The sequence below is a fragment of the Lolium rigidum genome, chromosome 5, assembly GCF_022539505.1.
Source record: "Lolium rigidum isolate FL_2022 chromosome 5, APGP_CSIRO_Lrig_0.1, whole genome shotgun sequence".
Lineage (NCBI taxonomy): Eukaryota > Viridiplantae > Streptophyta > Magnoliopsida > Poales > Poaceae > Lolium > Lolium rigidum.
In genome coordinates this window covers 199,925,351-199,948,218 of record NC_061512.1, presented here as the reverse complement: position 1 = coordinate 199,948,218, position 22,868 = coordinate 199,925,351, and the positions used below count along the sequence as shown (strand labels likewise).

At 42.6% G+C, this 22,868-nt stretch overlaps 3 protein-coding genes across 3 annotated transcripts; 1 reads left to right on the top strand and 2 right to left on the bottom strand.

The window, feature by feature from the left end:
• The first annotated feature begins 7,037 nt into the window (after nt 1–7,037).
• On the top strand, nt 7,038–13,736 carry LOC124658071 (AT-rich interactive domain-containing protein 4-like). The gene is made up of 16 exons (XM_047196516.1): nt 7,038–7,916; nt 8,002–8,216; nt 8,295–8,486; nt 8,940–8,993; nt 9,418–9,506; nt 9,586–9,838; nt 9,935–9,991; nt 10,710–10,741; nt 11,133–11,268; nt 11,349–11,519; nt 11,774–12,367; nt 12,460–12,597; nt 12,702–12,800; nt 12,986–13,086; nt 13,173–13,263; nt 13,336–13,736. The coding sequence occupies exons 2-16, from the start codon at nt 8,052–8,054 to the stop codon at nt 13,468–13,470; spliced, it is 2,307 nt and encodes a 768-aa protein (XP_047052472.1). The 5' UTR covers nt 7,038–7,916; nt 8,002–8,051; the 3' UTR covers nt 13,471–13,736.
• Nucleotides 13,737–17,877: 4,141 nt separating this feature from the next.
• LOC124658216 (putative ripening-related protein 2) lies at nt 17,878–18,491 on the bottom strand. Its single transcript, XM_047196614.1, has one exon. It carries the CDS (start codon nt 18,454–18,456, stop codon nt 17,911–17,913), a length of 546 nt encoding a protein of 181 aa, XP_047052570.1. The 5' UTR covers nt 18,457–18,491; the 3' UTR covers nt 17,878–17,910.
• Nucleotides 18,492–18,916: 425 nt separating this feature from the next.
• LOC124655296 (alanine aminotransferase 2-like) lies at nt 18,917–22,617 on the bottom strand. Its single transcript, XM_047194214.1, has 15 exons — nt 22,567–22,617; nt 22,407–22,457; nt 22,178–22,228; nt 22,027–22,092; nt 21,882–21,943; nt 21,600–21,678; nt 21,211–21,315; nt 20,988–21,098; nt 20,525–20,662; nt 20,228–20,302; nt 19,975–20,095; nt 19,713–19,867; nt 19,499–19,573; nt 19,162–19,365; nt 18,917–19,057 (listed from the first exon to the last, which is right to left on the bottom strand). The coding sequence occupies exons 1-15, from the start codon at nt 22,615–22,617 to the stop codon at nt 18,917–18,919; spliced, it is 1,485 nt and encodes a 494-aa protein (XP_047050170.1).
• Nucleotides 22,618–22,868: the final 251 nt, after the last annotated feature.

The following is a 22,868-nucleotide window of genomic DNA, read 5'->3' as shown; positions in this document are numbered from 1 at the left end:
ATGATATATAAACATTTATCATAAACATAAAGATATAAATAATAACCACTTTATTATTGCCTCTAGGGCATATCTCCTTCAGAAATACCATGTGGTAGGTAGGTATGGTGGACACAAATGGCATGGTTATTGGCTCAAGGATTTGGATGCACGAGAAGAATTCCTCTCAATACAAGGCTAGGCTAGCAAGGTTGTTTGAAGCAAACTCAAGTATAAAAGGTGCAGCAAAGCTCACATATGAACATATTGTAACTATTATAAGACTTTATATTGTCTCCTTGTTGTTCAAACACCTCAACCGGAAAATATCTAGACTCTAGAGATCAATCATGCAAACCAAATTTTAACAAGCTCTATGTAGTTATTCATTAATGAGTACAAGGTACATGATGCAAGAGCTTAAACAAGATCTATATGAGCACAACAATTGCCAAGTATCACATTATTGAAGACATTAAACTATTTACCACATGCGGCATTTTCCGTTTCCAACCATATAGCAATGAATGAAGTAGTTCAAATTTCGCAATGAACATTAAAGATGAAGCTAAGAACATATGTGTTCATACGAAACAACGGAGCATGTCTCTCTCCCAAACAAAGAATGCTCGGATCCGATTTATTCAAACAAAAAACAAAAATAAAAACAAACAGACGCTCCAAGTAAAGCACATAAGATGTGACGGAATAAAAATATAGTTTCACTAGAGGAACCTGATAAGTTGTCGATGAAGAAGGGATGCCTTGGGCATCCCCAAGCTTAGACGCTTGAGTCTTCTTAAAATATGCAGGGATGAACCACGGGGGCATCCCCAGGCTTTGACTTTTCACTCTTCTTGATCATATTGTATCATCCTCCTCTCTTGACCCTTGAAAACTTTCTCCACACCAAACTCGAAACAAACTCATTAGAGGGTAAGTGCATAATTCATATATTCAGAGGTGACATAATCATTCTTAACACTTCTGTACATTGCACAAAGCTACTAAAAGTTTATGGAACAAAGAAATCCATCAAACATAGCAAAACAGACAATGCGAAATAAAAGGCAGAATCTGTCAAAACAGAACAGTTTGTAAAGACGAATTTTAAAGTGGCACCAGACTTGCTCAGATGAAAATGCCCAAATTAAATGAAAGTTGCGTACATATCTGAGGATCACGCATGTAAATTGGCAGATTTTTTTGATTTTTCTACAGGGACTACTGCTCAAATTCGTGACAGCAAGAAATCTGTTCCTGCGCAGTAATCCAAATCTAGTATTGGCTTTACTATCAAAGACTTTACTTGGCACAACAACGCAATAAAATAAAGATAAGGAGAGGTTGCTACAGTAGTAAACAACTTCCAATACTCAAATATAAAATAAAGTGCAGAAGTAAAATAATGGGTTGTCTCCCATAAGCGCTTTTCTTTAACGCCTTTCAGCTAGGCGCAGAAAGTGTGTATCAAGTATTGTCAAGAGATGAAGCATCAACATAGGTGTTGGGAGTTTTCTCAACTATGCATTTTATCTTATCTATGTGAGTTTCAGAGGCTCCCTTTTCATTATTCTTAGGTTTGCTATCCTCGTTAAACAAATTTTCAGGGACAAGCCAACCATAATTATTTTCTAGAGCGTCATTCATTCCTAGGAGCTTACAAGGTATTGTTGTCTTAATCTCTCCACCATCATTAATATTATTAGTGTACCTTACTCTCTCCATGTCCATCTTTTCAAGGATACTAACAAAATTGGTATAAGAGCCAAGCATCTTATATTTAATAAAGACCTTTCTAGCCTCTCTTGCTACACCTCCAAATTCTTTAAGAAGGGTTTCTAAAACAAAATCTTTCTTTTCTCCCTCTTCCATATCACCGAGTGTGAGAAACATGTGTTGGATTATAGGATTGAGATTAACAAATTTAGTTTCCAACATGCGAACTAAAGAAGCAGCAGCAATTTCATAAGTAGTTGCAAGTTCTACCAAGTGTCTATCTTCAAAATCTTCAGCGGTACTAACATGAGTGAAAAAATCTTCTATATTATCTCTCCCAATTATAGACCCTCATCCTACCAGTATGTCTTTTAGGGTGAACTTAGGAGGAAACATGATGAAATAAACTAAAAGTAAATAAAGTAAATGCAAGTAAATACTATTTTTTGTGTGTTATTGATATAGAGAACAAGACAGTAAATAAAGTAAAACTAGCAACTCATTTTTTTGTGTTTTTGATATAAGAAGCAAACAAAACAGTAAATAAAGTAAAGTAAAGCAAGACAAAAACAAAGTAAAGGGATTGGAAATGGAGACTTCCCTTGCAGCGTGTCTTGATCTCCCCGGCAACGGCGCCAGAAAAATAGCTTGATGCGTGCAGTCAACACGTCCGTTGGGAACCCCAAGAGGAAGGTGTGATGCGTACAGTAGCAAATTTTCCCTCAGAAAGAAACCAAGGTTTATCGAACTAGTAGGAGCCAAGAAGCACGTTGAAGGTTGATGGTGGCGGAGTGTAGTGCGGCGCAACACCAGGGATTCCGGCGCCAACGTGGAACCTGCACAACACAATCACAGAACTTTGCCCCAACGTAACAGCGAGGTTGTCAATCTCACCGGCTTGCTGTAAACAAAGGATTAGATGTATAGTGTGGAAGATGATGGTTGTTTGCGAAGAACAGTAAAGAACAATTGCAGCAGTTTCTATTTCAGATGTAAAGAATAGGACCGAGGTCCACAGTTCACTAGTGGTGTCTCTCCCATAAGATAGCAGATGTTGGGTGAACAAATTACAGTTGGACAATTGACAAATAAAGAAGGCGTAACAATGCACATACATATATCATGATGAGTACTATGAGATTTAATCAGGGCATTACGACAAAGTACATAGACCGCTATCCAAGCATGCATCTATGCCTAAAAAGTCCACCTTCAGGTTATCATCCGAACCCTTCCAGTATTAAGTTGTAAACAACAGACAATTGCATTAAGTATGGTGCGTAATGTAATCAACACAAATATCCTTAGACAAAGCATCGATGTTTTATCCCTAGTGGCAACAGCACATCCACAACCTTAGAACTTTCTCGTCACTCGTCCCGCATTTAATGGAGGCATGAACCCACTATCGAGCATAAATACTCCCTCTTGGAGTCACAAGTATCAACTTGGCCGAGCCTCTACTAGCAACGGAGAACATGCAAGAACATAAATAACATATATGATAGATTGATAATCAACTTGACATAGTATTCAATATTCATCGGATCCCAACAAACACAACATGTAGAATTACAAATAGATGATCTTGATCATGATAGGCAGCTCACAAGATCTAACATGATAGCACAATGAGGAGAAGACAACCATCTAGCTACTGCTATGGACCCATAGTCCAGGGGTGGACTACTCACACATCGATCCGGAGGCGATCATGGCGATGAAGAGACCTCCGGGAGATGATTCCCCTCTCGCGGCAGGTGCCGGAGGCGATCTCCCGAATCCCCCGAGATGGGATTGGCGGCGGCGTCTCCGGAAGGTTTTCCGTATCGTGGCTCTCGGCATCGGGGGTTTCGCGACGAAGACTATATGTAGGCGGAAGGGCAGGTCGGGGGCCACACGAGGGCCCCACACGCCGGGGCCGCGTGGCCGGCACTCGGGCCGCGCCGCCCTGTTGTGGCGGCGCCTCGTGGCCCCACTTCGTAAGTCCTCCGGTCTTCCGGAAGCTTCGTGAAAAAATAGGCCCCTGGGCGTTGATTTCGTCCAATTCCGAGAATATTTCCTTACTAGGATTTCTGAAACCAAAAACAGCAGAAAACAGCAACTGGCTCTTCGGCATCTCGTCAATAGATTAGTGCCGGAAAATGCATAATAATGACATATAAAGTGTATAAAACATGTGAGTATCATCATAAAAATAGCATGGAACATAAGAAATTATAGATACGTTTGAGACGTATCACCGGGAAGAGCTTCAGAACCCTCCCGAGCTAGGGTCTGCGATGACGGCCGCGACGAAACTTTTCGTGGTTGGAGACTCGGGTGTCAAGGGTTCTCCCGAGATCGTGATTAAATAGGCGGAGGCTACGGGGACCCACACCACCCTAGGCGCGGGCCACGGCCAGGCCGCGCCTAGGGCTGGTATGGCCACCCTGCTGCCTTTCTTCGATGCCCCTCTGGACTATGTGTTCGTTACGGAAAAATATTAACTTCGGCTTTTGTTTCGCCGAATTTCGAGAATATTTCCTGTACAACTTTTTTGAAATACAAAACAACAGAAAACATGGAACTGGCACTATGGCATCTTGTTAATAGGTTAATACCTGAAAATGTATAAAAGTGCAACGAAGCATGAACAAAACATATATAAATTGATGTAAAACAAGCATGGAGCATAAAAAATTATAGATACGTTTTAGATGTATCAGTCTACTCTCTTTTTAATTTGCAATGGACACAAATAATTCATCAAAGATATAATATTGCTGGAAATTCAACATGTGTTTGATAAGCATTCATATGGGCATCACGTCCTAACATAGAGATGATGCAACACATCTCTCTTATACTCCTCAAGAAAGGAAAAAAATTCAGGCAATATTGAATTAAGAAACAACAAAGTATGGCCTGAAGTAATTTAAAATGATGTTTGAATCACAAATATGCTACCTTGAACAAACAAGATTATCACGCTATCACATGATAATTATAGCACATGAAATCCCTAGTGAGGCAACAAAACAAAGGTAAATAGCATAGTAGATCTTGAACTTGTTGTCACTATTCAATCACTACAACCATGCTACTGCATGTAATACACACTTCTTTCCACACATACTCTTGCATACAAGTTGGATTAGAACAAATACTTAAGAATGGGGTACGTGATATGCATCTATCAGTACATCTTACAGGTAATAGGTTTCAATCTCATATATAAATCATAGAATAAAGACCCACATCATATGAATAACATATATGACCATAATCATGTTGGGCAACTCATATGGTACGAGATCTATGAAGAACAAGAGAGAAATAGATCGAGCTACTACACAACCCCATAGTACAAAGGTGGACTACTCGCTCTTCATCATGGTGATGATGGTGGAGACTGCTGGAGAAGGTAGAGATTCCTCCAACAACGACTCCGGTGGAGTTTCCCCTCCAAACTTCCCTAATTCTGGCACTTTTTTGGTGCTTCGGTGTTTCTGCAGCAAGTCCTTTATATAGACGTTTTTAGGTCAGACGTAGTTCATGGACGAAAGGATTAAGCGAATCGGACGACCGATGAGGGAAATAGCATGGGTGGTGGGCCCAACCTAACTTGGGCGCACCACCAGGTCTCTTTCAGCCCTCCTGGCCCTTCTCGTGAGGTCCAAGTGCTCCAGATGCTTCTCTTGATGAAATATTAACATCCCCGGAATCCTAGCTCAATTTGGTTTCGTTTAAGTCCCTAAAAGCTAAAAATACACAAAACAAGGTTTTTTCTAGTCGACAGGGTTATTATAAAAAATAAAGGGAATCATTGGTAAATCACAAAAAATTAATATAAAATATAGATATAATATCATATATGTTGCAAATATGTTGAAATATGTGTCAACAAACTACGAAGTTCATGCATGCATATTACATGCATCAGGTAGCCTTCCCTCATCTCTCTCTCCCGATTGTGGGCAACGAGATCAGAGTATCCTATGATGCCACAAGAGAAACATAAGTAAGGTATATTTTCATATTTAATGTCATACCAGCGACACGCTTTTCTTAGAGTCGAATCTATGACAATCCATCATTGAAGTGGCTCGTTCAAATTGATTGAAACTCGACCCCGCAAATATTTCCCACTCACTAGCATCTTGTTAGCCTAGTCAATAGTGATGAAATCTCCAACACTCTTATCCAATCTTTTCTCCCCAATCACCATGCAGGTTAAAAGGCAGGTTCATCACACGAATCCATATCATGCTTGTTCACCGTTCACATGCCTCTCTCCCAGGTTCTGTCCCTCTCTCTTTCCAAAGGAAGCTCCACCACAAATAGATTAGGACCCCCATCCCGGAAAACAAACCTTGTGGGTTGTTCCATGCTGGACGTAAAATCTCAACAATAGTCTGAATATGATAGACCTTTGGCCTTGAAACTAGGATCTTGCTAGCCAACGCCCATATTGGCTTCGCCTGAACGTCCTACCGATCATCAGTGAAGAGCTTCATGGATTTTAGTTCCGTAAGCTTCATGCGACCAACTAGCTCCTCAATAGACTCCTCCTCCATCGCATGGCCCTTTACCCGTGCAACGACACTGGCTGCTCCTCCAGATGAGGCCCCGTTCGACGAAGCCATGGCCACAAACTCCCAGCAGACCCCAGATCGATCTACGCCACTAAGCACGAGTAGAGGCGCAAGGGCCTCGCCTTTATCGCCCCGAGTGGGAGAACATGATGGAAATCAGCGGGAGTGCAGCTGGCTAACGAGAGAATCTTCATTCCCTTGAGTTTCCTGCTCACCCCGCCGGAGATCCAACGTGCGCTGCCGTTTACCACTGGAACCCTAATTACCTCCCGATCGCCTTATTAGGAGCGAAACGGTATCCGGGTACCGCTTGATTTTATACTTGCACAGGTGTGGATGTTTCTGTTACCGTCCATTGTGTTTTAAGATTCAGATAAAATGAGGGGAGAGAAAAGAATCTTTCTCTCTACCATGGAGAGCACAAATCTCGATTAATAAACGGGCGTTAACGAAATACGCACACCCATCCGTGTAAGTACAAAAGTATTTCCCATATATTATATACGCATGGACACTTTGCTAGTAGGATTAAATTGTCAACCCATAGGCTGGTGGACCCACGTCATGTAGGAGACGGCACAACCCTCCAGACCCATCTTATGCTCCCTCGCTCCATTGTTCAGGAAACGGATCAAACGGGTCCTCTCCCACGAACAACTAGGCAAGCACGCAAGAAACACACACGCCTGCACTGCACGCCTCCGATACGATCGACGCGAGTCCAATTCGCCACATCCATCGTACGCTGCACACAGATTCCATGGGATCCGATGGCACCAAAGCAAAGGACTTTGGCAACAAATACATACACATGCGACTTTCTCCTCCAAACCTACCCAACCAAACCAAAACCAAAAGCATCCATCCGATCGGGCAAGCCAGAAACACAAAACAAATTCCCCAATCCCATTCCCGAAATCCCATCTAATCTTTTTAATTTTGTTTTCCTGTCCAAGCAGTAATGAGGAGGCAGCAGCAGCAGGGGCAGAGAAAACGAAAAGCGCCAAGAGAACAACAACGCACCAGCAGCATCATCATCGACGGAGCAAAGAAGATTAGATGCTGCGAGCACAAAAAAATCCCCAAAGGAAAAAAAGTCCGAGCCCCCACTGCCCGAGAGAAAAAAGATCCCACCCCGAGCCGTCAAAATCCAATCTTTGACGGACGCGTCCCCTCTATCCCCTACTGTTCTCCAGTTTGTTTGCGGCTCCGCGATAATTATTGGTAGCCCCGGTTGGTGCTGCTGCTAATTGCTCTCCCCTAATCCGCGAATCTCCGCCTGATTCTTTCTGGTCCGGGTTCTTGGAGGGAGGAGCAGGTTTCTTGGATTCATTCGCCCGGGCTCGGCTCGATCGGGATGGATGGGGTCGCGTCCAATTCGCCGCCACCACCACCACAAGTACAAGGCTTCTTTTTTATTGTTTCCGGAGTGGGATTTGCCTTTGCGCTGTGAAGAGCTATTTCGGCAAGGGATTCTTCTTTGTTAGGGCTCCCGTCTTCTCTTCTCCCCCACGCTTTACTCTTTTCTCCCTGCCCAGCCCCCCAAATCGAATCCCCTTCCTCCGCCCCCTCCGCGGCCGGATCCAAGACCCTCGATTTCGCCCGCGCCGCCGCCGATTTGGCCCCGAAATCCGCCTCCTGGTACGTTTCTTGCGCCGATTTCCTCCGGATTTGTTCGATTTGGGGGTGGTTCCTGGCGTGATCTGTTCTTTTTTGGCTGCCGCAGGGTTCCATGAAGGCCTGAGGTGAATTCCCGTGACCTGCTTTGCTGCGGCCATGTCGCAAATCCAGAGCTTGTCGCGCCAGAGCTGCGTGCTGCTCGCCGTGCTCTGTGGTAAGCACGCAGACAAGCGGACGCCGCCGGGGAGGTCCGGGCCGGAAGCCAAACGGCTGCGGCCGTCCTATCCGTTTCCGGAGCTCAGCTCAGCGGGGAGATTGGAGGTCAGTCAGTGTTCCCACTTGGTACTTTGGGGCTGGATTTGCTTGTGAACTGAACTCTTGAGGGGCTTCTGGGCGCAGGTGCACACGCTGTACAATCCAACACCTGAGCAGTTCCTTGAGGCGCAGCGGGTGGTGCAGCCCAACTTCTTCTACATCCAAGGGCAGCGGCTGGAAGATGAGAAGGAGATTGGTTCGCTCGTCTGGGGAGACGTCGACATGTCTGACCCGCAGTCGTTTATCTGCCTCATCAGCCCACCGTTCCCGACGATTGTAAGAACCAAAATCCTCTCAAGCGTCTGCAATGTTACTATTTCTTAGCTGAGCGATGAAGGCAAGTTGTAGTGATATTAGCTTGTCAGTGGAATTACAAACAACTAGGCATGGGCATCAGCTCTTAGTTGCATGATGATGGTCCCTCAGAGGTTTCAAGTCAACATCCTAGTGCCATGCTGCAGCTGCTGTATGAATCTGAAGAAACTTGTCCAAGGATGCTTGTTTAATTTGTTGCAATAAGACAGTTGGTCTGCCTGTGCTGCTAGAGTAGCTATAATAACTTGTTCTTTCACTGCATGATGCACAACTTAGCCAATCTGTTTTTCAGATAGAGAGTTCTTCACTATTGCACTTTTTTTGCCTTCTTCTCATGTAGTCCGTGTCAGATTCTGTTGATTACTGTTGTTTGTCCGTGGTTTAGGGTAACAGTGTTGTCTGCTTATAACACAGGTTTATCTGGAGGTTCCCATTGGCGAAAAACTTGCCCAAGCAGTTCATTCAAAGGTAGGCACATTAGTCAGTTTTTTGTGCCACGTTTGCAACGTTTTGCCCAAGCAACTAGAGTCCCATTGTCCATTTCTCAGAGTCGGAGTGTAGTAAAAAGAAGTCGGCTGCGCAATGAAGTATCTAGTAAAAAGAAATTTACTTTATCTTAGTTATACTCCCTCCGTCCATAAAAAGATGTCAAAGATTTGTTCGAATTCGAATGTACCTTTACACTAAAGTGTGTCTAGATACATCCAAATTTAGACAAACTTCCTACATCTATTTATGGTCAGAGGTAGTACAATATTATAATCTGCTAACTGTTACCACCCTAATTTACGCCTGTCACTTTAATTTTAAAAAAAGAACAAATGATAATTTTTTTGTCCCCTGATACTTTGCCTCTCTTTAGAATTCATTAGTGCTGTTTGTTTCATTTCAGGGTATTCCATATGTAATATACTGGAGAAATTCATTTTCATCTTATGCAGCATCCCATTTTCGCAATGCATTGTTGTCAGTAGTTCAAAGGTATTTGCACCCCTTTTCACCTTTCATTGGCATCATCATATATTAATGGCATGCAATAATCTGGTTATGTTTCATGTAGCTCGGTGAGCCATACATGGGATTCCTTTCAGCTTGCTCATGCGTCCTTTCGACTATACTGTGTAAGAAACAATCATGTACAAAGTGTTAAGCTTGGGCCTCGTCTACTTGGGGATTCTCCAAAGATAAATGTAGTCCCTCCCGAGAATGAAATGGTCGAGGAAGAAGGTTCTTCTGAAGTGTCACCAGCTATAAAAATATATGATGATGACATCAACATGAAATTTCTTCTCTGTGGAGTACCAAGCAGTCTGGTAAGTCTGATACGCTATATGAATTATCCACATCTCTTACATCTTAAGTTGTTTGTTTTTTGGTTTAACTATCTCTTCATACGTTTTCTTGTGCAGGATCCTTGTTTGCTGGGCTCATTAGAAGATGGTCTGAATGCGCTTCTGAATATTGAAGTATGGACTAAAGCATTGTAGTTTAACAATACTTTATGTGCTCCACTTGCTTTTGTGTCTGGAATGCACATGATTTCTCAGTCATGTAACAAATGTTAAACTGTTTGGCAAAGGAAAAATTTGAATACAATGATTGTTAAACTGTTTGGTATAGGAAAAAAAATGTAGCACAATGATTGCAACAGCAAACCTTCAGTTAGATAACCTAAGAGATCCTATTTACGGAAGTATGATACTATGATCTTACAATGTTACATGCGTTAGCATATCTGTTTTCTCAAGTGCATGGATTTCAGTAGCCAGATGAAGCTGTAATTTTCATTGACAACTGTTCCAAGGACCACAGAAAAAAATCCACCATGATGTCCGACACCAAACACTGCGAGTAAATGAAATACTAGATAAACAACTTAAGTTCATTCTATTTGTGCATGAAATCAAAAGACTAGTAAGAAGATTCATTATTTGTCTTATACGTCACGCTGCAAAATCAGATGACATTTTGATATTATGATTGTTGTACATCCAAAGACACAATAGTAATTAGCTATTTCTTCCACTATTCTGTGGTAAACACATGCGTTTGCACAAATAAAACAAGGCATCTCATGATACAAATATGCCAATTTAGGTGCTCTGGGATTTGTATAGCTAATTCTTATCTGCCAATTTTTATACCACTTTTGTTTGCTTAATTGTCAATTCTATTTTTGGGCAGATACGTGGGAGTAAACTTCAGAATCGAATCAGGTGTGTTGAATTTCTGTCTGCTGGGGTTTGAGATTACTTACCCGATAACCTTCCTGTAGAGAGTTGTATCAAGTTCGTTTTCTATACATAATTTACCCTTATGTAGCCCTTCATTATTGTTACTTATTATTCCTTTGTGAAAGAGAGGTAGAGGGATACTTTCAGAAGTAGATTATTGTTTCATATAAAGTGAACAACTGAGAGCCTTTATTGGTAGAGTTGCTAATTAAAAGTAACATGCATACTATCTTCTTTGTAAATAGCAGAGCTAGAGTCACCCCCATGCAATAAGTCTTTCCATCAACATTTGCTTTCCTCCTCCCAACTTTATCTTTGCCAAAGATTCTTTATGGAGAACGGAAACTGATCGGTTGTTCTTTCTACGTGGCAGTGCTTCTCCACCACCTCTTGAAGCAGCTTCTTTACCACGTGGAATGGTAACCATGCGTTGCGATATAACTACTTGCAGTTCTTCTCATGTGTCACTTCTTGTTTCTGGCAGTGCACAAACATGTTTTGATGACCAGGTACATATTAGTATTAGCTCATACTTTGAGGCATTTCTTGTCTTGAACACAAAGTCATATGATGCTTACTATCTCTGCAGCTTCTAGAAAGCCACATCAAAAATGAACTCATCGAGAAGAGCCAGCTAGTCCGTGCTCTCGCAAATAGTGAGGATAAGTTATCATCAGCTGAGCCTTTCACTTCCATGTCCACAGCTTGTGGGGCTTCTACCTTTGAAGTCTGGATGACCCTTCCTAAGTGGGCAGGACAGGTTGGTTTCATACGTTGAATGCAACAGATTGCAACTAATTAGATTTTCAGGATGTGCTGATGTGCGCCTATTGTCTTTTTCATCCTTTGGTTACTTTTATTCTTATTGTCTAAGCATGTGATTCAGTTTAGCTACTTCTAGCGCTCTCATTATGAAGACTCCCTATAATCTTTTTCGATGCCTCAAGTTTGAGTAGTTACATATGAATCAATTTTTGGTCATACCTAACTGAACATCACTTTCTGGATATTTAGGTTTTGAAGCATCTAGCACCAGAAATTTCATACAGGAGCCTAGTTGCACTTGGAGTCGGGTGCATAAATGCTACTCCTGTTGCTTCATTCGACAGACAAGATGCAGATCGTCTTCTTTTCTTTTGTACCAGTCAAAGGAAAGATTTAGCCAGTGAAAACGGCTCGTATTTTCATCTGCCAAGATGGTCAGCCTCGCTTATCAAGGACAGATCAAAGACGGGTTCAGAATCAAAATCAAATTTGTTAGGTGTGAATGGAACTATAGAGGACAAGAAACCCCCTGCTATAGGGCCTTCCTCGCTGACATCCTTCAAGGGAAAATTGAAGCCTGCAACTATGAGGCCTATTCCTCACTCTCGACAGCAGCAAATGCATCCTTTTATGGGTCTCCCTGAAGCTAACGCTCATGAAACTAGTCAGTCCAAGCCAAACTTGCCAGTTGCTCTACCTGTTAAGCATAATTCAGCACCTGCTGCTACAGCAGCACATAGAAAATCAACAGGGCCATCTCATGCTCAATCAATCATTCAGTTGAATCCTCTTCCAATGAAGAAACATGGATGTGATCGGTTGCCCATCCAAGTGTGTTCCGAGGTATGCTTCTTTGACCTGTATGATGAGGATGAAATGCTTCTAGACCACGAAACTAAGCTTGAATAATTGGTTTATTCTTTGACCTTTTGCAGGGGGACTTTTTGAAGGATGTCATGCAGTTTTTAATTCAAAGGGGCCACAATCGACTCGTTCCTCATGGAGGTTTAGCTGAATTTCCTGATGCAGTCCTTAATGCAAAACGCCTTGATCTCTATAACTTGTACAAAGAGGTAATTCTGAACTTTTGCTAGTCTGCAGTGTAAGTACTGAAGAGGTCTAAATAAATGTGCATGATGTGGTTCACTTTTCCTTGACAAAGGTTTTGTTTTTTCAGGTTGTGTCCAGGGGTGGCTTTTATGTGGGCAACGGTATAAACTGGAAGGGTCAAGTATTTTCGAAGATGCGAAACCATACTGTTACAAATAGAATGACTGTACGTATCCACTATTCACTTTTCTTCAAATTATCTATTTTGGTTATATCTTATAGCTTTCATGTTGAAGAACAAGGGAACAATATGAACATCTGGGCCATTTGAAGGACTATAATATGTGCTAGTTTAATTTTGATGAAGTGTTGAATGTGTTCTAATTTTACACTTTGGCTATGTCTATGTAGGGTGTCGGGAACACACTGAAAAGGCACTACGAGACTTACTTGCTGGAATATGAGCTATCACACGATGACGTGGATGGGGAATGTTGTTTGCTTTGTCACAGGTTCGATCCTTTCAACCATTATGTCTGGTTTGGATTTCAAGTTTGTCACTGCGGAACCTAACACCATCTTTTGTACATTATTCCAGTAGCGCTCCTGGAGACTGGGTGAACTGTGGTTTATGCGGCGAATGGGCTCATTTCGGTTGTGATAGACGACAAGGGTTGGGCACTTTCAAGGTAAAAACTTGTTGACCCATCACCCCCACCCCCTTCATCATAACTTCTCTAATTTGTCGTCTTTTTTTGCAGGATTACGCGAAGACGGATGGGTTGGAATACATTTGCCCCCATTGTAGTCTAGCAAATTATAAGAAGAAGCCACCGCCACCCCAGAAAGTAGCTAACGGCTTTGCGAACACAGTCCCCTTATCACGAAATGTTTAGTCCTCTTCTCTCTTTGTTTTTTGTTTTTGCCGTTATTGCCCCAAGTTTTGGGGCGATGAGTCAGTAGAATATAGGGCCTGATAGAGAGGGGGGAGGCTTTGTAGTGTTGATCTGTATTATCCATTAATTTGGTTCAGTGTAGGAGCTTAAGTTTTTCTATAGCATGTAACAACTGACAACACAGAGAGGCTACTACAGTAGTTGGCCAGATCAAGTGTAAGCGCCTGTTGATATAAATCAATCTGTATCTCCAGTTTCCCTTGCCAGACTGCATGTTCTCAGTCAACTCCGTGAAATTCGGATTCCCTGGTCATCTACGGACATTTTGCTGAAGAATGATTACAGATTGAGCTGTCGTATTTGTTACAGAACGATTATCCGGCGCAACGAAACTCAATCTGACGCATGAATAGCACCAGGGAGAAGGCTGTTTCGTTGATGCGAGAATTTATGAAAGCAATTCGTAAGTAAATAAGTTTCTGTTTCATGGAGTTCCATTTTGTCGGAGTGCATATTCTAATTTTTGGCATTATTCTTATTCTGCATCTGATAAAAGAAATTCATATGAAAATGTTTCATTTATTTTTGATAATCAATACCATATATACTTATAGTATACATACTAGAGAAGTAGAGATACACGACGTGTCTCCTGCGATCTGCGAGGTTTTCAAACTCTTTCTTCTTCCATGACATGATTATATTTTTGTGAAAGCAGTTGAACGTAGATACTCCCTCCATACCGGTTTACAGGGTATTACGCAGACAAAACTTTAACTACTAATTTAGTCAATAAAATATAAGGTATGTATCACAAAAATTATACTATTGGAAACTTCTTTTGAATATGAATTCAATGGTATAACTTTTGTGGTATATATCTCATATTTTGTTGATCAAATTTATAGTCAAACTTTCTCCTCGAAATACGTAATACCTCTGTAAACCGTAAAACTAGTATGGGGGTAGTATCGAACCACAAACCTATAAATACCAGTGAATGATCACCATACTTTTAATTTGAGCAGCAATGGCAACGTGATGTGCACGCATACAACTATAAAAATAGTCGGTCAACATCGCAAAGGTACCGGCATACATACTGAATAACTTGATCGACATTGTTGAGGAGTCGAGAATATGAATCACAATTGTTAAAAATGTAGCAGCTAGGATAAATATTGCAAGAACAATCCTTATTATGGCAACCATGAGAAAATATCTAAAATCAATCCGGCGAATACAGATTTGAAAGGCCATATATACCAGAAAACTATGGTCTCCTAACACCACCATTAATGCTGTGAAGGAGATATCACATCGAAGGAAGAATCAAAGATCATTTATTGTACACGATATCATTTCCATTAAGACAGATACCAAAAAGAAGACAACTAGCAAATCCTTAGAAAACACTTGTTTTATTAAGAACTTCACAAGTAGGTTTCTCACTCCTCCTGATGCCGGCGAGGCTGGCCAAAGAAGGGAAAACCGATCTATGGGCGGCGCTAAGGTTTTTATCTTCTCTCTTTCATGTTTCAGGAGGGCGGCGCTAATCTAATCTAGTGCGTCCGATAGACTTGAAAATGTTCATTTGCTTGTCTTCCATGGAGTTCTATTTTCTTAGAATGTATCCTAATTTTTGGCATAAATTCTTATTCAGCCTCTGATAAGAAAGATAGATCTGATGAATAGAAGAACCTATATTTAGCTTTTTGGAAATATAAATTGTTTAATTAACGTACAGTTCTAATCCATGCACTTGTAACTGAAGAATGACGACCATTAGACGGCACTGGTGCAAGCAACGTAGAGAAGGCAGAGAAAATAGCTAGATGAGAGCTAGCATAGTGCCACATTTGTGTTAAAAATTGGTATTCGCTGCAGCTTGCAGTTTATTCACCAAGTTACCGAGTGTTCCAGTACACACACCAGTCAGCTATCTTTTATCTCTAAATAGGAGACCCCCACTACATGATTTCTCTCAACATGCAAGCTATACACATCAGCAGGTATCTAATTGGTCCACATCACTGTCCATGCCATGTGCTGAAGCCATGTCATTAGAAATCCAATAGTCTAGCCACCTTTGATTAAATCCATCGCTACTATTGTTTGCCTCAGCATGTACCTGATTAGTTTCCTTTGCAGCACTTTCTGTATTCAGTCTCTTGGCTTCTCGCATCAGAAACGCACTGATCCAAGAATTAATACTAATGGTTAACTAAGGTAGGCGATCAGGCGGCCGCCACTTTATTTCCCTCTGCTCGCCTCCCATGACCCAACCCTTCCTATAAATCCATTGCATCTCCAGAAGAAGTGCAATCATCTGCGGCAGACGGACATGGGTACCAGTGTGCCCAGTTCTACTTCCATCAGCCTTGCATCTCAAGAAGAAGCATTCGTTCCCAAATAGAGTGCTTGCAAGAGTGCAGACGAGCCCGTCTACTTTCGCTGTTGGTGACGCGCTTGCGCCGGCCGGAGGTCGCTGTCGTGTTCCACCTAACACGTCGCCAAGTGTTCTCTCACTCAGTACATCCCATGTGCTCCCGTGGACATCCTTCATGTACACGTGAGAAGTTTTGCTCAGATTGTGATTGTCCTCCGATGTTTTGATTGCAGAAGATTTAGCCTTCTTTTTTGTACAGTTGCAGAAGATTTAGCCCGTCTCCATTACTTTACATTGTACCTAGAACGTGAGTAAATACAGTTGTCTTGAGCAGACTAGCACCTCTTTTCTCCTTGGTTGACCCCTGGTTAATCTTGCCAATGCAGCACACAACAGGTACCTGAAGAAAGACGAGGTCCTTAACACTGAACCTGATTTTTTTCTCCATGTGTAAGTTGTAAGTTGTGCAGTTCCAAACTGGCCATCTTCATGTATTACATGTTCTCCTTCCATCTTTAATTTTTTCACAACCAGTTGGACAATCACGCTCAAGCAAATTTACTCATCTTTTATTTTTTAGGTTGCCCTATTGTAAGCTCCTTACTGTCGCAAGGAAAGAAAAAAAAAACAGGATTGTATTCATTGTGTTCAATGAACTGTTTGCTTATGCATTTTGATTTATTTACAGTTTGAAGAATACAAAAAATATAGTTTGGTTTATGTTACCCTCCACACTTAATCAATCTCGACATCGCATTGGCCAAGTATTTCTAGATCTTCATTGCAATCTGAAAGGGTAAACCGCTTCGACTACAAATTGTACATGCCTATTTCATCACTGCTCACAATATGATTTCAGGTATATCATTGCCTCCAAAAGGTTGCAGAACTTGTGATTTATGCACCATAAGTTGCGGCAGATCTTCTGAAAATATTAGCAAAAGATATATCTTGCTAGATGCGCATTCACTGTTTCTAGCTACGTGAGGAGGAAGTGCAACAATTCAATTCAGATGTATGGATGCCCAAATAGCAAATACTCAACTGCATGAAAAGGAGTATTACGGTATTTGTATTAGTGAAAACCACTACTATCTTATTAGAAGACATTGACAAGTCTTATGTATATTCACCCATTACTATAATCACGGAAATTCGTCTTGGCTCCCGGGAGCATTTGCTCCCGGATTTTTGGGGAGCAAATTTTGTTTTTTAAAACTTTTCAAAAAATTCTGAAAAAAATCATGCACGTACCTGACCATGGCACGCACCACCTTGTGAAATGTCGCTGCGAAATGTCATCGTATGCGTCCTGGGCAAAAATGACAAATTTCCAGATCTGAGATTCATATTTTTGGATCTCATTTCATGTCAGAAATTTGTCATTTTTGTCCAGGGCGCATACAATGACATTTTGCAACGAAATTTTACACGGTGGTGCGTGCCATGATCAGGTACATGCATGATTTTTTCCGGAATTTTTTGACAAGTTTTCGATTTATTTTAATTTTTCGAAAAAACCGGGAGCAAATGCTCCCGGGAGCCAAAACGCCACTCCCCTATAATCATAGTTATTGTTTCCCGTTTGAAGATTAAATAGAAAAGTGTGAAACAACAAAGATATAACATGTTACTATTTTATAAAATTTTAAGATGACTAGAAGCATAAAAAATCTCCAATATATTATTTCCACTGTCATCTAATTCGTCTAATAACTGTTTTGTGCACACAACGTTCCATATAATGTTTTGTGCACATTAGATTTCCTATCCATGTGTTCTTGAAAGGTTAGATAAATATATTATGCATATAATTTCTTGATTAAAATTTATGGTGTCAATTCTTGAAATCACGTGAATCCTTTTCTCCATTACTCAATTTTGGACTCATCGTTGCTCACAGCGATAATAATCTGTTTAGCCTACTGTACTCTCATGTTGTGCTGAATTTTGTTATCACGAAATATTCTTCTACTAAATTTCGCGGCAACGCGCGGGGTATCATCTAGTTTATGTAGTGCCACCGGCGGCTACGTGCGTACGTACGAAAGTCATGCGTCCGACCAAGTGATGTCGTACTCGCCGACCTCCTCGCCGGTGATCCCGAGCGCGTTCCAGACCGCCTTGGACGCGTCGACGATGTTGTTGCGGCACGGTGGCTGGAAGGCGTGCTCGCGGTCGCACCCGTTCATGGAGTCGCACTCGTCGACGACCTTGGCGAGCACGGACCCGCCGTTGGCTCGGATCCGTATGTTCCTGCCGCAGCGGGAGTTCCCGCTGTACCACCCCGTGGACAGTGCCACCACGCGCTCGGTGTTTTTGTGGAACACGCCGTCGCACTCCGACGGGTCCCCGCCGTCGCCGCCCTCGTCGAAGTCGTTCAGCGTCATGACAGCCCTGGTGGAGGAGGTGACCGGCGGCGAGCACCGGTACGTCGGGTACGCCTGGCCGGCCTTGCAGCAGTCCTCGCACGAGTGGCTCTGGCTCGGCCGGAGCGTGCCGCTCGGCATGCAGCCGGCGCCGTCCACGGCGAGCGGCAGTTGGCTCGCCGCCAGTGAGAGCACCAGCAGGAGGCAGCTGCCGGTGGACCTCGACATCTTCGTAAAATGTTCTTGATCGATCGAGTTGCCTGTGGTGCGAGAGTCGTGAGAGGAAGACTACGCTTAGGCAGCTATTTATACAGGCAGGCGGCGGCGGATTGGAGCGTCGTGCGTGCTGATCCATGTGATCTTGCATGAATGCGGTCATCGGAGATGGCGTGCAAGTGAAACAAGCTTCGTCCTCATGAGCGCAAGTCAAACTGAGGCGGCGGTGGACTGAGGATAGTAGCACAGTCACAGAGATGGCGATGCCAGAGAGAAGACATGTCAAGGTCTCAAGGAAATCTTCAAGAAATGAGTTAATTAGTTGAAAAGGAGAGGAATACATCGGTGTCTGTTGCAGAAGTTTTATTTACTAGTATTACAAGTGTACAACATAGGCTTAATTTACAGGGATCCAAGAGCAGAGACTGCCGCCAAAGTTCAGACCGTGCGCCGCGCAGCTGCGATCTCTGCATCAGTTTCGGTCGCGGAACTCGTTCATGAAGGCCTCATGGAAGGCCTTGAGGCGTGGGATCATCTCATTGATCTTGTCCTCGCCGGGGAGGATCGTGCACCGGATGTGCCATGTCCCGGAGGCCCTGTTGCGTCCAGAGATCTTGTTGCGCCACGGGCATTTGCAAGAAGATCAAAGCCAATGTCAGGCCACCACAGCTTATCAAGTGAAGATAAAATTTCCTTTTGCAGATATAAGAGTCTGACCTGGTGGAACCCGGAGCCGGGGACGACGGCGATACCGGCATTGTCGAGGAGGCGGCAGGCGTAGAAAATGTCAGGGGAAACACCCTCGATCTTGGCAGCTTTGATCGCTGCCGCAGGTAGGTGGATCCTGGGGAAGAGGTAGATTGCGCCCTCTATCTTGTTGCAGGTAACGCCCTCCAAGCTGCAGAACGCATCCTCCAAGGTCTGCAACCAAGAGGAAACCACAATGTTTCAAGGTATGCAAAGCTGGTTTTGGTTCAGTTTCATCATAGTACTTCCGATGGAGGCAGAAGAAAGGTGGTGTGGTCGTGACACCAAACTCTATGTAGGGGGATACCTTGGCACGCTTGACCAGAGACGAGTGAATGTTTTCCTTCTCGGCCAAAAATCTCTCAAAACAATCATCCCCTACCTGCAAATATCAAGATGAACTTGGTAAAAACACATGCCCCCTTTTACGATGGTAGCTCTCTATGATAGTAATTTCAGCACACAAAACATACATTAAGAAAACGGTAAAATTTAATCAACATGGGAAGGGCAGGACAAACCTTAGGTGTATCCATAACTAGGCTGGTAAGAATTTGGCCACCTATGTTGGGGCAAAGAGTCACAGAGGCCACCTTGCGAATCACACCAATCACACCTTCTCCAAAACCACATATCTCCATGTAGCCTCCCCTTCTGCCACATTCTCCATAATACCCTGCAAGAGTTCAGATGATGAGAGAATAACCAGTGTTTTTCAATCCATTCTCCTGAGGCTTATTTTGTGGAGACTATGAACCGTGCTTTTTATCGACACAGATTTACCCATTGAAGCCGAATGATATGACACTATAGAGATGTCATCTTCGCTGTAGCCAAGTGACCTGGCAACTTTCTTAAAAGAATTGAACTTCTTATCCTCCACATAGACGTTATCTTGGTATACCTATAAGTCAAATTAATCAATTAATTTGCAAAACATCATCAGTAGCAATAACTTAGCTTGCTTTCTGACGGACACAGCTAACACAATTTACAAAACAAACACACGATATATTGCCATTCAGAAAGGACGAACCTCATCGGCAAGTATAACTAAACCTTCTTTCCTACAAAATTCCACTATCTCCTCCTGGTTGGTGATAGAGAGTACCTAGAACAAAGCTTGCAAATGTTGAACAAGAAACTTGGGAGTTTGCCTGATAGTAATTCCACGATGTAGTATAGTACCCCTTCCAACATAGTATCATTTGGACGTTCGGTTTACTATTTTTATTTTCAGGTAAACATTTACTCCGTATCATAAACATTTTATATTATCCAATTTACATGCATGGTATTGTGCGAAATATAATATAAATATATGTTCCCATACTTGCCCAGTAGGATTTCCAGGATTTATGACCACCATGGCTCGAACAGTCAAACCGGATATACGAGCCTCCTCCAAAGACCTCTTCACTTCGAAAATCTCAAGCCCCCAATCACGAGCCTCACTAAGGTTGTATGGTACCTATAAACATAATTCAGTAACTTGTTCATTTCTTGCATGTAAGAAAACGACCATTCCTTTTACATCACCACCTCACCAAGGTTTATATAATTATATGGTACCCAAATATTCAGTTTAGTTAACTGGCCCTTTTACACACATTCCCGTTTTACAGTTTCTTTGAGAAAAATGTCAGCATTATTCAGTTTAGTTAACTGGTCCTTTTACACACATTCCCGTTTTACAGTTTCTTTGAGAAAAATGTCAGCATTGAGATGCAATGAACAAAGTTAGTCCGAAGAATTGCAAATGTTCCTTGAAGTTTTAAACAAAGCTAGCAGCATACCATCGTTCCACCATGAAGTATAATGGAAGCCGAGTATAATGGATATTCAGGTAAAGGGCATAAAATTCCATCTTCCTCGGATCTAATGAGCATCTGCATAGTCAAATTAATCTAGAAGGAAGAAAAGAAAAAGGTAGCCCGTTTTAGGATATCCAGATTGACCAGCTATCATGCACACGTGATGTGAATATGTGATGGAGCTCTGGAGTGTAGAGAGTATTACCGCTGAACTCGCTCCATCTGTCAGGAAAATATGTTCCGGCGTTGATGGATAACCATCTCTCCCAGAAATGCCATCGGCAACTGATTGACGCAAACTTCTGATTCCCTGATCATGACAGAAAAAATCACAAAAAACAATCCGAATATGACAGGAAAAATATATCGTCACTGGGCAACAGGACAACACTGAAGCCAGGGCATTCTAGCACGCCAATCCTTGTGATTTTTGAATGTAGGTGACTAGTGCAGTCCAAACATCACACAGCACGATCATTTTACTCCAACAAATCTTTTTTTTTCTTTCTAAAATGGGCAAAACGCTCCGGCCTCTGCATGGATTGATACATCATGCATGCCACCTTTTATTGCATTATTGAGTATCATTTATACCTGACTAGGAGTATATGGACCGGAGTCTCTGCCTGGCATTGCCTCGATAATCTTCCGCGCTCGTTTTATGGCGCATGGACTGTAATATTAGATTGAAACAGTACTGGTCAATTTTCCGCCATATCAAATATTGCATCGAAATAAGGTAATACCAGTAAGTGTTTGTACTGTAAATCAAATGAGTTATGGGATCAATATCCACCAGTGTTAATTCTGTTTTTTTATTTTATTTAAAAGATTGTACGATATATGCCAAGTGAAATCGAGCAATCTGTGTCCAACCTGAATAACATACGAGCCTCGTCTCTGTGCAGGAGGGTTGGATTGTCACACAAAGAAAGAACCTGAAGACATTATAGCATTTGGCATGAAGCATTCGATGTCGTATTTACCAATTTAGGTTTCGCTAGAGCGTGAGAAGTGTAACCTCGCGAAAGAAAGTAATGGGTCGCTGGCCGAGAGCCTGGGGGTTGCCAAGATTGCAGTATATTATCTGCTAGAAAGAAACTACAGTAATTATATCGTAATTTTCTTTGATCAGAATCACTAGCTTGGAGTATAACACAATAAGTAGGCACCTCTTGGAATGGGCGAGAGCCTGGATTTTTCTTCAGCTCCTCCTGCAGCCGCTGGATGACACAAAAGCCGGCAGGCATCGAGGATCAAAGTTTGTGCAAAACTGAGTAGATTACATGAATCTTTGTGTGTGTACGTATATACTCCGTATCTTTGGAGTAACATACTCCGTATCTAGTAAAAATTACTATCTGGGGAGGTATCATAGTGCAGGTAGAAGCTTAGAATTACCTCAGCGAGCGTAGCAATTTCGCCGCGGGGCTCATAGTTGAACGTCTTGACCTTCAAACGGAACCATGTGTACATGTTAACTTCATCTATTATCTGAACAGAGCCTATGGTTTGCGCTTAATTTCAGTGCAAAAGAAGGATGCATATGCACGAGCTGTACCCTGGGATTTATGGTCTCCGCTGTGATGGATGCGGTCTTGTTGTACGACATGGCGCCGGCGGCGAGGACGCCGGTATGGGGGACGAGATGAGGGAGGCTGCGTGTTTTGTTGTGCAGTTGCTCAGCAGGACGGGGCGCAATATGTGCGAAGGGGGTAGGGAAGCTTAGGCGGCAGAGGGCAGACTGCGGCTGCCACGTCGCGGGTGAGAACAAGGCTCCGAGTCTGGGCCTCGGCCTCGTGTAAGCACGCCCGCGCGCCAAGCTGGCCTACGGGCAAACTTACCCCAAATTAAGCGACCTAA

Bases quoted from the DNA above. Each gene is read 5' to 3' on its own strand.
- LOC124655296 (XM_047194214.1), bottom strand. From the start codon at position 22,617: ATGTCGTACAACAAGACCGCATCCATCACAGCGGAGACCATAAATCCC. The intron at 22,458-22,566 runs GTACAGCTCGTG...TTCCGTTTGAAG, and splicing joins CGGAGACCATAAATCCCAGG to GTCAAGACGTTCAACTATGA. The intron at 19,574-19,712 runs GTTTGTCCTGCC...TGATATTTGCAG, and splicing joins TAGTTATGGATACACCTAAG to GTAGGGGATGATTGTTTTGA.
- LOC124658071 (XM_047196516.1), top strand. From the start codon at position 8,052: ATGTCGCAAATCCAGAGCTTGTCGCGCCAGAGCTGCGTGCTGCTCGCC. The intron at 9,992-10,709 runs GTATGGACTAAA...ATTTTTGGGCAG, and splicing joins ATGCGCTTCTGAATATTGAA to ATACGTGGGAGTAAACTTCA. The intron at 12,368-12,459 runs GTATGCTTCTTT...GACCTTTTGCAG, and splicing joins CCATCCAAGTGTGTTCCGAG to GGGGACTTTTTGAAGGATGT.
- LOC124658216 (XM_047196614.1), bottom strand. From the start codon at position 18,456: ATGTCGAGGTCCACCGGCAGCTGCCTCCTGCTGGTGCTCTCACTGGCG.